This window comes from Anas platyrhynchos, chromosome 13 (genome assembly GCF_047663525.1).
Source record: "Anas platyrhynchos isolate ZD024472 breed Pekin duck chromosome 13, IASCAAS_PekinDuck_T2T, whole genome shotgun sequence".
Classification (NCBI taxonomy): Eukaryota; Metazoa; Chordata; class Aves; order Anseriformes; family Anatidae; genus Anas; species Anas platyrhynchos.
In genome coordinates this window covers 25,301,809-25,317,571 of record NC_092599.1, presented here as the reverse complement: position 1 = coordinate 25,317,571, position 15,763 = coordinate 25,301,809, and the positions used below count along the sequence as shown (strand labels likewise).

At 40.2% G+C, this 15,763-nt stretch overlaps 1 protein-coding gene across 1 annotated transcript; it reads left to right on the top strand.

The window, feature by feature from the left end:
• Nucleotides 1-908: 908 nt before the first annotated feature.
• On the top strand, nucleotides 909-13,860 carry LOC119715173 (ubiquitin carboxyl-terminal hydrolase 42). Its single transcript, XM_072044359.1, is given in 18 exon segments — nucleotides 909-1,162; nucleotides 1,908-2,108; nucleotides 2,699-2,809; nucleotides 2,969-3,071; nucleotides 3,276-3,343; nucleotides 3,500-3,570; nucleotides 4,103-4,209; nucleotides 5,441-5,552; nucleotides 5,930-6,070; nucleotides 6,265-6,365; nucleotides 6,829-6,970; nucleotides 7,651-7,932; nucleotides 8,732-8,820; nucleotides 9,708-9,862; nucleotides 9,935-10,675; nucleotides 11,380-11,690; nucleotides 12,847-13,001; nucleotides 13,083-13,860. Coding segments are annotated over 16 exon segments (2,775 nt in total). The 5' UTR covers nucleotides 909-924; the 3' UTR covers nucleotides 11,493-11,690; nucleotides 12,847-13,001; nucleotides 13,083-13,860.
• Nucleotides 13,861-15,763: the final 1,903 nt, after the last annotated feature.

The window sequence follows — 15,763 nt, the reverse complement described above, 5'->3', positions numbered from 1 at the left end:
CAGAAGTACTGCTGCCAAAGTTCTATTCAAACTCGTATTTCTTGGAGAAGCAGAAGAAGCCCAGGGAGAAATAAATTTGCAAACGTGCTCTTCATGCTCTCCTTTCCCAAGATTTCTCTGAGATATAGCCCATCCTCTGTGGGTTTTGAGGTATATGGTTCCCAGGAGTGAGAAGGAGGGCCAAACATCTCTCTTCTTGGATCTCAACATGCCAGGGCTTTAGTGTACTGCCACTTACGGCTCCGCTTTTTCACCTGGAAAAAGCGACCACATGATGTAGACTGAGGAGCTCTCACAAATTAACTTGCTATCACAAAGTGACGCCCAGAAAAGGTGTATTTAAAAGCTAGGCTCATTATAGAATAACAACAACCCCCTCATGATTGGTGCAGTAGACAGTGAGGTAGAGGGCGATCCCTGGAAAGACAGAAGAAAAGGAGCAGTGAGTTCTGGGTACCTTTGTGCACACGAAACAGAAAAACGCAGGCAGTGAAGTAATAGTGTTCCGTTACTAACGCCAGCAATAGATAATTGCAACAATTATCTATTAGATCATAGGTAATAATTAACAGATAATTGTGCAACTCTGGAAATCAATAAATAACTGATTCCCCTCAGAGAATGTCTTCTACATTTTTATATTAAAAAGACTCCAGAGTTGTAATGGATTAAAATCCTATGGAAGTGAAAGAAATGGCATCAGCCACTAGTTCTGCAGAAGCTAAAAGTAATACCGATAGAGTTTAGATGGAAATTTTCACTTTGTGTGTTTAGTTTGGGGATTCTTTTTAAATCATTCATACCAGCGATTTAGTTCTTAAGGCTGTTTCTTTGAGATTAAGTGACAGGACTTCTGCTACTCTTTTCTTCTTGGAATGCTTCTTGATATTCTTACGTCAACCAGAACTTCTGTCTCTGTCGCAGATGTCAACAATGACCGTAGTTAAGAAGCCCAAATCTTCAAAGTCTAAAAAGCCCTCTTCAAGGCGGTCTGGCAAATCCAAGAAACCAAGTACTAAAATACTGATGTCACGCACCGCAAACTGGGGCCAGATACCGCCTGCAGAAGATTCAAGCCAAGTCTCTGTGGCCCAAGGACGTGGAGGTGCTTTTTACTGTAGATCATCTGAAAAATCTAAGGCTTTTGCCCCAAGAGATCTAAGTAAGTGTGAGCTTTATCCTGACTCCATTTTCTTCAAAGCAAAAGTAGAAAATGCAGTTCTTACTTGTTGCACTGATAGAGAAGGGGACTAGTGTGAACAAAGACTTCAAAAGCAAATCCCCTGAGGCAGCTGAAGTGACTGATGTTACAGAAATTAATTTTGATATATTTACAGTCAACAGAGAAATCTGGGGAGCTTTGTGTAATGCACAGATTCATCCATGTCTTTTCCGTTTTGCAAAGAAAAGTGTTTGATTGTTGCTATTCACAGCTTCCATTTTTCACACGTTTTTTGAATGATAACATTGCTCAGGAAAAGATCTGGTATCTGTAGGGGTACCGTCATTCCTAGTTACTACTTTTTACCTTTTTTCCGTATAATTTCAAGTCTAAGCTTGTGGTTTAAGTTATAATAAGGAAAAAAACAGTAGTTGAGTTAATCAGGTTAAAGATTATAGATGGAGAGGAACTTGGCATTAGGTACTACAAACAGAATGGCAGTTAGCCTTGCCTTAGAAAAATTAAAATGGTTGACGAAAGTTGTTTGTTTTGTTTTTTTTTTTCCCCAAAACATTGTGTTGACCAGCCAATTTGAATTTGGCGGTATTAAAGCTGTCTGCAATAAGTTTTTCTGGCTGCGATTGTAGCTAGCTCCTCTAGGTGCTCCTGCAGAATAGTATTTTTTTAAATACCTTTCTTAGAAACAAACAAACAAAATCTCTTTTTAAATTTAACTTTCTTGCAGTCGTTAATGATGGAATTGCTCCACCACAGAGCATTCTTTTTCCACCTGAGAAGATTTGTATGGATTGGCGAGAAACACAAAGTGTTGGAGTTGGCCTGTACAATCTTGGCAACACATGTTTTCTTAATGCTACTCTACAGTGTTTGACCTACACACCCCCACTTGCCAATTACATGCTTTCTCTCGAGCACGGCCAGTCATGTGAGTACTTTCTAACAGTATTTCAAATCTGTTGGACAGCTGTGAAGGTGAAAGAACAGCAGTGATTCTGAGACAAACTTATTTGCCTGATTTTACCTGTAGAAGCTGGCTTTGAGCACTGTATTAGCAGTGGGCTCCGAATAGCATATGGAGTGCAATTAATGCACTATGTTTGTTTAATGAATTTATTTATGTATTTATTTATTTATGTATTTATTAAAGGATCATTTATTGCTTCGTGGGAATAATGAAGTGCATTGGACAGTAATGCATTTAGTAGTAATTTTAGAGAGTAATACATTTTTCAGCCTGTGGAGTTCACATTCCTGTCAGCCTTTACAAATGTGACTTTGCAGTAGTCTTTTAGATTTCTCATCACAAAATGCATTTGAATACAGGCTTAGTGGATATTTTTATTCTGTAAAGTTGTGTGAAATGAAATGTTACAAGACTGTTGGGACATTGGCATCTTGGGAGAATAGAATGTAGCAAGGAGAGTGGATATCGTATCTATAGTTTAAATTTTACTTAGATGTTTGTAGTTACGGATATTTTGCTGGACTGGGATGCTTTCTTCTTTCACTCTTCAGGTCGTGAACAAGATTTTTGCATGATGTGCACAATGGAGACTCACATTAACCAGGCCCTGCGTTGCACTGTTGATGCCATCGAGCCTACGCATGTTATCAGTAATCTCAGTCGTAAGTGGCTTCAGATGTGTTTCTTTTCGATAGCTTGTAATCTTCAAATACTTATTTGATGTGTATAAGTGGTTTTAACACTAGAAAGAAGAGAGATTTTAGAAATAGAAGAATGATTTCATTTTTAAATGAGGTGAATACTATCATCTTCTTCTTTAGGAATAGGACAACATTTCCGTTTTGGCAGTCAAGAAGACGCACACGAGTTCTTGCGCTATACTGTTGATGCTATGCAGGAAGCGTGCTTGAATGGAAGCACCGAGTAAGCATAAACAAGTTCACTTTCATACATTCTCTAGCACCTTCTAGTCCTTTATTTACTATCAAAAATGATCTCTAGCACCTTTTAGTGCCTTATTTACAATCAGCAACGAAAGTCTACATCATCCTTAGTTTTCATAAAACTCTTTGAAGAGTTAACTGTGCGCCTTAAATCTTCTGAGGTCTGATTCTAATTTATTTCCAGATTGGACAGATCTTCTCAAGCTACCACCATCATTCATCAAATATTTGGAGGATTTCTAAGATCGAGAGGTACTTTAAAAAATATTCCTGTCCTTAGAACTGATCTGTGTCTTTTGTCGGTAGTAAAGCAGTCTGTAGTTTGTCTAAAGTAGTATCTGTCAACAACTTGAATTTGGACAGTTAGTCTCCTTCACATAAGGTTAAGCATTTATATTTTGCTTCCAGTGAAGTGCTTGAATTGCAAAGCAGTTTCGGATACGTATGAGGCATTTCTTGATATCGCTTTGGATATAAAGGTAAGATGTTTTCTAAATATAATTCATGATGTTTAAGTACATGCATAACTTTCTAAATTAAACTTGTTTACCTTAAAAAACCAAACCACATATAATGTTAAAACGTAAGAGCTTGGTGGTGCTAAGGAAGTGGATTGGACTTTGTCCGTCTGTGGAACCCATGTAAATAGTCTCCACATTTGCATTGGGTTTAAGGGGAAAGAATTCTCTTTCTGCAAAAATTATAATGCTGTCATACTTCTCTGTTGTTCTACCCCAATGTACATCTAATTGTTAGACTGATGAATTTGTCCCCAGTATTGATGACAAAGCACACTATAGATGCTGTCTAGGCTACTGGAAAAGTATTTGTTCCGAAGTCAAATGACTTCCAGGTGAGGTCAATGCTGAGCATGCTCTTTCTGCCTCCTTCTTCACAGTGCTCATAGTAGATCGCTTGAGTATGTTAGTAAGATTCTCTTATAAACCACTAGTACGTCTCTGGAATTTTGAATTTAGGGTGACTTTACGCTCTTCTTTCTCGCTCCTCTAGGCGGTTTCATCTGTTACCAGAGCTCTGGAACTCTTTGTGAAACCTGAAGAGCTGGGTGGAGAGAATTGCTATAAATCATAGAATCATAGAATCATAGAATATCCTGAGTTGGAAGGGACCCTTAAGGATCATCAAGTCCAACTCTTGACACCGCACAGGTCTACCCAAGTTCAGACCATGTGACTAAGTGCACAGTCCAATCTCTTCTTAAACTCAGTCAGGCTCGGTGCAGTGACCACTTCCCTGGGGAGCCTGTTCCAGTGTGCAACCACTCTCTCTGTGAAGAACCCCTTCCTGATGTCCAGCCTAAACTTCCCCTGCCTCAGCTTAACTCCGTTCCCGCGGGTCCTGTCGCTGGTGTTAATGGAGAAAAGGTCTCCTGCCTCTCGACACCCCCTTACGAGGAAGTTGTATGTAGCGAGTAAGATTTTGACGAATTAGGTCTTAATCCTAGATGTCAGTTTTATATGTTGCATGACTCTGTTGGACTACCTCTAAACTTTGGATCTACTTACGAGTTTTGTGGAAGTTTATAAAACACTTGGATTTTTGTTTCTTTGGAGGGGGGAAGTCTTGTTCAGAGGCATTCCCTATGGGTTTGCAATTCTCTGGCTCGTATTTTGCCATCAGAATTCAAAAAGAGATACTTTTGTTCTTTCTATTTATTAGCTCTCGACAGTACTTTTCTTGATGTAAACTGCCCAGTTTCCGTTGTTCTCTGGGCTAGCGGCTAATTTTCACTGCTTACGCTGTAGGTCCTACCTTGGAGCGGGCAATGTATCAAACTGAACTATTGTGTTTCAAAGGATGGCAGACAGTTTCAGTGTCTTTCCAGACAAGCTCAGTACATGAAGACTTCCTACTGTTAAATGTCTCCCTCCTGTAGAATGACCACGTGCTTCTGTTGTATTTTTGATGTTGATAGACGACCCATGTTGGAGATTATTTGCAATTTCTAGTCCTGGGGACCAAGGCCTTCTTGTTCCACTTTCATTATTTGTATTTCCCTTGAAAGCTGAAAGAATGTATTCAGGATTGGAGTTCAAATAGCCACTTTTGTAGACCAAGAAATGGTACCTTGCCATCCAACCTGGTAATACCCTTTCGTGAGAGATTCCTGTTCCCGCTATGCCCGGGGTTTTGGGAGAATTTACCTTCTTCACTGTATTAACAAACCTGACACGCAGTGCATGGGTTTATGAAAAGAAAAAAGACCAACCTATTATGCAAGTAAATGTCATTCAAATAGCATAGGCATGCGTGAGACATTAAAACGAGTTTGTTTTGGGGGCGAAAAAAGAAGATGCCTTCAAACACTTATCTCTGCTTGTTTTTAAGGTGTAAAAAGATGGTTCCTGCATCCAAGAGATTTACCATACACCGTTCTTCCAAGGTTCTCACAATATCACTGAAAAGATTTGCAGATTTCACAGGTGGAAAGATCAACAAGGTATATTTACCACTGTAATGCAACTATATCATTGTGTAATGGGACATCCCCCAAAGCTGAAAGTTGTTAATATTTTCAGACAATAATTGTAGACTAACGACTATGGCTTATTCTTTCTCTTACTATCAATAAAGTTCCCGCTTGACAAGAAGCATATGCTTTCCTCTGAGAAGGCTGATTCATCAGGAAACAGTTCTCTGCAACTTCTAGTCTTCAACATTGTTTATGGGAAGACTTATTTGTAGTGAATCAAGAAATATCTTCTAGAAATATATTCTAGAAATAAATTCTAGTCTGTGTTTTTTGGAAGTGTTTTTCTCTGGCTAGTCCACGAAGTACTCTGGGATAATTTTTCTATCTTCTTGGTCTCTCTTTAGGAGGTGAAATACCCGGAGTATTTGGACCTGAGAGCCTACATGTCACAGTCAATGGGAGAACCAGTGCTCTATGCCTTATACGCGGTGCTGGTACATCACGGTGTCAGCTGTCACTCAGGACACTATATATGCTATGTAAAGGTAGAAGTCAACAGCATTTCTAACAGGGTAAAGGTTGTGCTGGCAAACCAATGAAAGCGTGACTAGCAGCTACTGTTTCTAGGGAAAAAGATTTCATTATATTTTTATTTGACACGTGTGTATTTTGTTCCTATCCGTGATTTCATTTGGAACACGTGCAATTCACCTAAAGAAATGGTTGTCTTTATTTGCAGGCTGGTAATGGACTTTGGTATCAGATGAATGATGCTAAAGTAGTCCGTACTGACATTAAGAGAGTTCTTGGTCAGCAAGCTTACATACTTTTTTATATCAGGTAATAACAAATCTTAACATGTGTTCAGAAGAGATTTACTTTCTTGTTATTGATATTTTTCTGTTTTGCAAGTGTTTTTCTTGCTATCCCAGGGAAAGATTATTATTTGTCTAATTCAGTTCTGTCTAACCTGAAATTCTCTGTGTCATTTATTATCTTTTGTTGCTTGGCCTGAAACTGCAGCACTTGTGTAAATTGCTATCTATGTGTTACCTGTAGCTGGCTAATTTAGAGAAGGAGAGAAATGAAGGTCATCTGTGGTGTAAGAATGAATTATTGCTCTGAAAGTGATAGTCTTAGTAGGAAGACTGTTCTCTCCTTTTCAGTTTGTAGTCTTGGCGAAGCCTTCTGTAGAGAAGGCTTCCATATCGTATGAACTGTTCCTCTAAAATTATAGGATGGGATTTAATCCAAGAGTAGGCTGAAAGAAAAACTAAACTCCGATCACTGCTCTTTTCTGAAGGCGCTATGATTTGACACTTGGAGAACGTGCGTTTTACTTGCCAGCACCATCTTATCCCTGTTCATTCCCTCCTGGTCAGCAGGGGGCTAATAGTAAGCAGGCTGGATTTATGGGACCACGACTTCTTTCTCATATGATTAAGGTAATTCAGGGAAGTGGGAGGGCAGGTAACGGCACCAAACTGCTAGTGGGTTTGGGGTTTGGTGTGGGGTTTTTAGTTTGGTTTTCGGCATCTTAGTTTTGTTTTCCTTCCCATGCTGCAGCTTTCTCCACAGCCCTCATGCTACAGCCAGAGTCATTCAAACAGTGGTTACTGCTAAATTGTGCAGCCATGCGACTCCATTACTTAATACTTCCAAGACAGCTTTCTAAAGCACAGAGAGCTACGCTCTTTGACAATTTAAGCAGAGTGTACTAATCCTCGAATCATTTAAAAGAGGACTTGTTTTTCCTATCGTTGTCACTTTAGCTAAGACAGGGAAAACTAATTGTCTTATTCCTGAGCACCAGAACAATTACTTCAGGCTTTTCAGGGTATGTTTAAAGGGGAAAATAAATATATTTGGGAATAGCAGCAGGTAATGTTAAGTTGTTTGGCTGGTTTTCAAAGATGATGTTAATTTGATTCCAATCGGCTGTAAACCAAAAGCAGGAATTGAATACGCTTATTGGACTTGCATTTATCTTTAAAGGGCAGTGTGTTTTTCTTTGTAGGTGTTAAGACCATTTGTAGAAATACTCAGTAGGAGAGTTTTGTGTTTCAAAATGTTAAATGCAGTGTTTGCGTTAATCCATCTTGCCATTTCTTCTTTTTAAATACAGAATTCAAGCCGTTTAAATGGAAATGGATCCATAAAAGAGGACGCAAAGACCACTGGTGTCACCCTAAAAAGGCCATCTTCAGCACCACCAATGGCCTGTGTTCAAAACCAGACAATTACCAGGCCTTCAATTACTGATCCGTCAAGAAAACAGAAGATCACCACCAGTATTCACAATAAATTGCCTGCTCGTCGGACTGTGTCACAGCCTGACTGTCTTAGCAGTGCTGCGGAGGATGAAGATCTCTACCAGGCTGTTCCTTCATCCACAATTACAAATTCGGTAATGCAAATGAAGCAAATGCAAACAAGCAAAAAAGTTTCTGATGAGATTTTTGTGGAGCCAACAGTGAATGAAAATCCTAAACTCAGCTCTGATAACACAGTCCCTTACGGTGCAGAATCTTCAGGAAAATCTGAGGAGGAGTCAAAGGGCTTATTTAAAAGGAATTGCAATGCAATGTCCTCTAATGGAATTTTGGTTGGAAAGGTAGTCCGTACATTGCAGCATTCCAGTTCTTCCTGTCAGAATGCTGACGAAGGAAGATCCCAGCATGAGCTGCCAAAAACCAATTCACTAAATGGTGCTATTAGGTTAGTTAATGAATCTAAAGAAAACGCACTGAAACTTGATGATTCCACTTGCCGAGTTGAACCTGTTAAACCTTCTGAGATGTTCTTTTCCAAAACAAACGGATTGCTTGAAACATAGATTTGCTCCATCGAGAATTTCTCACCTATGATGTATTCGGGAGTGTTTAGTGTGTTCCTAATTCAGGTGAAATACTGAGAAAACACAGCACAAATGTGATTGTAAGACTTTGTGGTATTATCCCATTAGAATTTGCAGACCTGAGCTTACATTAGAACTTGCCAACTTAAGCTCAGCTGAGATAAAAATTCCTAAGTTTCATAAAGTAGATTTTGGGAGGCGAGTTGGGGTTATCTTTGAAGTGTAGATAATGCATACAACTCAAAACGGTCTTGCTTAACATTTAATGGAGAAATTCTGACAAGACTGGTCCTCAGTACTACTACAAATAGTATTTTTTTGTCTGCTGACTTGTGCGTTTTGATTGCAGATGCCTGGAGCTATGCCTTCAGTCAATCGAGAAGTCATCACGGAGTCCCTCACAGCCAGCCAGCTGAACAGCTTGTCAGAGGAAACGAGGTAAAATGAGCACAGTCTGATTAAGACAAGACCTTTTGGAAGTTCGTTACGGTTTTATCTGTCTACTAATAGTATTTAATGGAAGGATTGAAATTAGTACAATTCCATACTGTATGTCCAGCGTTACGAACAGAACTAATGATCAGCACTGAGCATATCACTCTGATGCAGGTTGGTGCCTCAAGGAGAACTCGTGTTCCTTCATAGAATGTTTTTCCATTTTTCTCCACTGTCTAGAGAAACATTGGCTGTTCCCCGCTCGCCCCTATGCCTTTTTTCTCAGAGCAGCAGGTATAAGGAGACGGATGTGTTTGCTTTTTTAGTGCAATGGCTTCAGAAGCAAGAGGGGAAAAAGCACTTTCTCTGGGAGCTGGAGAAGGTGTCCTAATCGCAGGAGAGGTTTCTAAATGGCATATCTTTGCGAGGGCTTAAGACTCTGAAGAAAGAGGCTGCTTTTTTTCATTTCCAACACTGGCTGTTCCTCCTGAGCCCCGCCTTCTATTTTTGCAGTCACAGGATATGTGAATGTAAATTTGTGGGAGAGAGGTAGAAAACTCTGTTTCAACTGGTGTTTTTTTTGGCTATGTGGGGAGACCAAATCGAGTGGTTTTGAACCTTCTGGCTCTTATTCAGAGCAGCAGCATGTGGAGGGAGACAGATGTATTTGCTTTTTTAGTGCAATGGCTTCAGAAGCACGAGGGGAAAAAACACTTTCTCTGGGAGCTGGAGAAGGTGTCCTAATCACAGGAGAGGTTTCTAAATGGCATATCTTTGCAAGTGTTCCTGTAGTCCGGAGGTTTTTGTTTGTTTGTTTGCCTTTGGAAGGTTTTACTGTTAATCTTCACATCCTTCAGCAGAAGTGAGAAATGTGATTTTATTTTGTGCAGTGTCGCGGACCCTCCGAAATCTACTGGGAATGATGAATACCTCGCAGAGTACCGATTTGATGACGGTGGAGACAAGGAGAAACCAAGAAGATCAAAAGAACGTGACCTCATTTCAAAAGAAAACGTTTTGTACGGCAAAGAGTCTTCTGAGCCTGGTGAGAAATTGCGGCAAACTTCCTCTCTCAAGTGTGACACTGAATGTAGCTCTAAAAAGCTTTCCTCCTCAGCTATTGCAGAGAGATGCCAAGGTAGAAAGGACAAGACTAAAAACACTGAGAAAGAGCATTACCAAAGCAAGAGGGAACATGCTCCTAGTGAAGAGAAGGAGAGTCAAAAAGCAGGTCCTTCCAGCAAGAGGAGGTGTTCTCAGAGCGTGGAAGTTGTTGAGCAAAAGCGTCACAAGCAGGAGCACTGGGAGGGAAGCAGGTGCAGATCTTTCCCTGGTGAAAGAAACAGCCCTGAGAATGGCAGAAGAGCAGTCAAATATTCAAAGTCCAGATCTGGCAGCGGAGGAAGATCAGAACAAGGTAGCAATAGATATTACCGATCCAAAGGGGAAAGAAGTTGGAGCAGAGAAAGATACTATCGAGATGAAGCACGGAGATGGGAAAGATGTAGCTATTCCAATGATTACTATTCACCTCATGCGACAGGAGACAGTAGAGAGAGAAAGTTCTCTCACGGCGATGCAGCCTTTGACAAATGGACTGCAACTTACTACGGCAGGTCACATAAGCATTATCATTACAAAAGTGGATGGCCTCACGGTTCCCTCTTGAGAGATGAAGATGTACGTCGCTTTAGCACACCCCGAGCAGACTTGCATCGTTGCTCGGTATCTCAGCAACATTCTGGAAGACATTCTCGTGAAAGACATGCGCTTCCACCTGTGTCAGCTCATTTGGAGAACTGTCGCCAGAAAAATGAAACAGAAGGAAACAGAAAAAGAAAATGTACCCGTGCAGAAGGTAGTGAAAGTGAAATAGAAAGGAAAGACAGAAAGATAGAAAAGGAGCTTTTAGGTGGTGAAAAAAATGCAAAAATATCACAGGTTCTAGAAGAAAAAGAAGTCTAAGGATAAACATGGAGAGAAGGATTCCAAGTAAGCAAGGATTCCAGCATACTCCGCATTTTTTATCCTAATTCTTTTCTGGGTGCTTCTCATGTATTCCTTCTTTTTTTTTTTTTCTCCTTTTTTTTTTCTTCTCTTTTTTTCTTCTTCTTTTTTTTTTTTTTTTTTTTTTTTTTTTTTTTTTTTTTTGTTCTGGTAGTTTCTAAGTTACTTAGATAGCATCAGCTGGCTGGGGATCATGTTGTTAGGTTGATCGGTGAAGACAGGAAAGCTATTGCTGAATTGTGTCAGAGCACTAGCTTTGGACCACATAGTTGGAAACACATCCGTACACCATTCTGGATTAGGTTAAAAGTTTTTTTCTGCTTGCACGTATTCCAGAGCTAGCCATTGTTAAGGATCTGTGTACAAACCAGGACCTATGGTCCTTCAATCTGAGGGCTTAAGTTTGCTACATCTAAAGTAAGTTGCGTGTGCACAAAGCACCACAAAATAGCTGACATGCTGCAAATCATCACCTGTGGTAAAATAAATAAAGTTTCATATAGGCAACAAGTGCCACATCTTTTTTTCTCTTTTAAACTTGCATGTTTCTTTCAGACTTCACGATTTGTGTTTCTGTGCGCTCCACTTTGACAGTGCCAAACGCAAGCGTAAAAAAAGAAGAAAAAGGAGAAGAAAAAGAAGAAAAAAGAGAAACACCAGGAAAGTGAAGGGCTCCTTGGAACACTTAGATCCTCGTTTCCAGAAGATAACGCGGGAGAAGAAGGAAGAATCCCATCCTCCAGATGGCTCTTCATGTGAGCAATGCACAAGTGAGAGCAGTAAACAACCTTACAAGGAAGGGAAGCCTTCCAGTGCAGGCGAAAGCAAGAAATACAGCTCCGTCTCATCCAACGAGTGTATTAAAGGTAAGCGGCCGCAGTGTGTCTGAGGAATTCCTTTTCTATTAATGTAGAGATTATTTCAAACAGTCTTGAAGTGCTTGATGACTTAAGAGTCTGCTGAATATTAAAAAAAAAAAAAAAAGTTGATGGACTTTTTCTTTCCGTTTTTAAATGACCACTAGGAAAGAAGGCCTGAAATAAAGAGGTGAAAGGCAAATAGTTTTCATTTGGTGTGATGATTAAGTGGCAAACAAGAGGAAGAGTTGCAGGATCCCTTCTTAAATTCAGTCCAGCCAAGTAGGAAAAGTAAACGTGGACAGCTGTATCTTGGCAAAGAAGATAGTAGGGAGCAAGGAGGTTTAGCAGTCAAGATGGAAGGTGATGCCATGAGACTTACAGGCTAGTAATGTTCTAGTGAAACCCAGCCTTCCTAAAGAAGCCTGCCTGAATAATTCCTGTGAATAACAGACTGTGTTCAGCTATTTCCTAACATAGAAACGGTGCTGACTGCTTCTTCAGAGTAACATAAGTTAGTGATGCTACTGAAATAGTTGTGGTTCAGACGTAGATCTGATTTCTCCTAAGCACGCTGAATTCACAGCTGTTGATCCTCCAGAGGAGGCTTTGCAATTGAACACCTGGAGAATAGGTAAATTTCCCGCTGCTGTTCTCCTCTCCTCTTGTTTTGTTTTGTTTTGTTTTCCTAGTAGAATAGGCTTTAGACTCTGAGGAAACGGGCTGCTTTTTTTCATTTCCAACACTGGCTGTTCCTCCTGAGCCCCGCCTTCTATTTTTGCAGTCACAGGATATGTGAATGTAAATTCTTGGGAGAGAGGTAGAAAACTCTGTTTCAACTGGTGTCTTTTTCGGCTATGTTGGGAGACCAAATAGGGTGGTTTTGAATCTTCTGGCTCTTATTCAGAGCAGCAGCATGTGGAGGGAGACAGATGCGTTTGCTTTTTTAGTGCAATGGCTTCAGAAGCAAGAGGGGAAAAAACACTTTCTCTGGGAGCTGGAGAAGGTGTCCTAATCGCAGGAGAGGTTTCTACATGGCATATCTTTCTTTGCGAGTGTTCCTGTAGTCCGGAGGTTTTTGTTTGTTTGTTTGCCTTTGGAAGGTTTTACTGTTAATCTTCACATCCTTCAGCAGAAGTGAGAAATGTGATTTTATTTTGTGCAGTGTCACGGACCCTCTGAAATCTACTGGGAATGATGAATACCTCGCAGAGTACCGATTTGATGACGGTGGAGACAAGGAGAAACCAAGAAGATCAAAAGAACGTGACCTCATTTCAAAAGAAAACGTTTTGTACGGCAAAGAGTCTTCTGAGCCTGGTGAGAAATTGAGGCAAACTTCCTCTCTCAAGTGTGACACTGAATGTAGCTCTAAAAAGCTTTCCTCCTCAGCTATTGCAGAGAGATGCCAAGGTAGAAAGGACAAGACTAAAAACACTGAGAAAGAGCATTACCAAAGCAAGAGGGAACATGCTCCTAGTGAAGAGAAGGAGAGTCAAAAAGCAGGTCCTTCCAGCAAGAGAAGGATCAACTTGAATACAAAGAATACAAACTTGAGCTCCTGATGGGCTTCATGCTGAACTCTGTGCTGTTCTTGTCCTACTCTTGGTCTGTCCATAGATACTATGGTTTAAATCCAAATAGAATCATGCGATGAGGAAGATGTATCTGCAACAAATTCAACATCTAAAATCAAAGTTTACATTTTCCGTGATTTTCTTCCTGAGCAGAAGTTTGGAGTACTCCTTTTCTATTAATGTAGAGATTATTTCAAACAGTCTTGAAGTGCTTGATGACTTAACAGTCTGCAGGTTTATTATCAAATCCAAAAAAAACCCGACTTGGTAGACTATTTTTTTCCCAGTTTTGCATGACCACTAGGAAAGAAGGCCTGAAATAAAGAGGTGAAAGGCAAATAGTTTTCATTTGGTGTGATGATTAAGTGGCAAACAAGAGGAAGAGTTGCAAGATCGCTTCTTATATTCAGTCCAGCCAAGTAGGAAAAGTAAACGTGGACAGCTGTATCTTGGCAAAGAAGATAGTAGGGAGCAAGGAGGTTTAGCAGTCAAGATGGAAGGTGATGCCATGAGGCTTACAGGCTAGTAATGTTCTAGTGAAACCCAGCCTTCCTAAAGAAAAAAGAGCTTTTCTCCCAGAGAAAGAGAGACAGACAGACAGACAGAACAAAAGGGCGCCGGGGCCCTTTTGGAGCTATCTGGAGCTGGCTGTTGTCTGGACTGTTCTCACAGACGCCATCCCTGCAGGCCCCTGCTACCAAACCCTTGCCACGTAAATCCGATCGAAGTGTATGCAGCAATTACAAAGCCGCTGTGCTTTGGGCTGTCATGATCCTCCTGCAAGTGCAGGGGAGGTGCAGGGTTGCTTTGCATTTCCAAAAGGAGGAAGAAAGCCTCCAACCCCACTGGACCTCAGCCACTTGCAGGATCCAAGCAACGCTCCCCACTTTCAGTTATCTCCCTCCCATGCACACAGTGGGAGCAAGGTTGAACAAGCACATTTTTGAAAATGTTTATCTTAATGAAGAATAAAAGAAGTCTACAACACCCAATCCCTCTGTGCACCCAAGGCAAAAATCGTGGACTATTCTGCCTCAACACTATTTTCAGACCCAATTTGTAAAGTCATCTAGCAGAGGATTTCTCTCTTGTTCACTCACTAGCTTAGTAGAGCACCAGTTTACATAGGTGCTGGAGCAGATTCCTCAACCATCTGAAGGGACTTGATCCCAGAAAAGTTCAAAACTGCAGATGACTCATGATTTTGTGGTGAAGCATCTATTAAATGAGCTGTTCCGCTTAGGGCACAGTGAGACAATGTGAGAAGAACCCTGTATCTCACTGATTGAGGCTTTATAACTCTACAGAATTGTCAGTCAACAATAAATGGAAAGTGCAGGAGATATGTTCTTTCTTCCTCCTTTCCCTGCCATAAATTAGCAGAGACATTGTGGTGGGATATAGGTTCAGAGCCTCACAGAAGAAGGATTTGAAGCCAGGCTCTCCACAGTCTGCACCACTGCCTTCCTGACGGCTTTTGACTATTTTAATTAATTTTATTATTTTATTTTATTTTATTTTATTTTATTTTATTTTATTTTATTTTATTTTATTTTATTTTATTTTATTTTATTTTATTTTATTTTATTTTATTTTATTTACTTTATTACTATTATTCTTCTTATTTTTCTGGATGGTGTCTAAGTCTTGGGGGGGAAGAACCAACTGTGGGAGGAGGGAATGCTACTACTGTCTGTGACAGTGGTGATTTCTGGACAGTGTTAGCAACAGAGCTTCTGCAGAGAAGAGAAAATGACAGGCAGTCTGTCTTGTTATTCCATGTACTGAGTACTGAGTGCAGTTTTGGGCTCCACAGTATAAGAAAAAGTATAAGAACAAACCAGTGCACTGTGATAAAGAGAGTTTAATAGGGTACAAAAGGAATAAAAACAAACAAAATAAGAAATGAGAATATTGATAATTTATAATGTATCATAGAATCATAGAAGCATAGAATATCCTGAGTTGGAAGGGACCCTTAAGGATCATCAAGTCCAACTCTTGACACCGCACAGGTCTACCCAAAAGTTCAGCCCATGTGACTAAGTGCACAGTCCAATCTCTTCTTAAATTCAGACAGGCTCGGTGCAGTGACCACTTCCCTGGGGAGCCCGTTCCAGTGTGCAACCACCCTCTCTGTGAAGAACCCCCTCCTTATGTCAAGCCTAAATTTCCCCTGCCTCTGCTTAACCCCGTTCCCGTGGGTCCTGTCGCTGGTGTTAATGGAGAAAAGGTCTCCTGCCTCTCGACACCCCCTTACGAGTATAAAATATATAAATATTGTTTAATTAATAATATTAAATACTTATCATTTTATAATAATGAAACAATGCCATACTGTACAACACAGTCAATAAAGTGGATTTAATTAAATAAATAATAAAACCCAGGAAATTAAATAAAATTTAAAAATGTAAATTTAATACAAATAAAACCCATTTTTCCCATCCCAATGAGTTCCTATCCCCATCATCACTTCCCATCCCACTGATCATTTCCTATCCC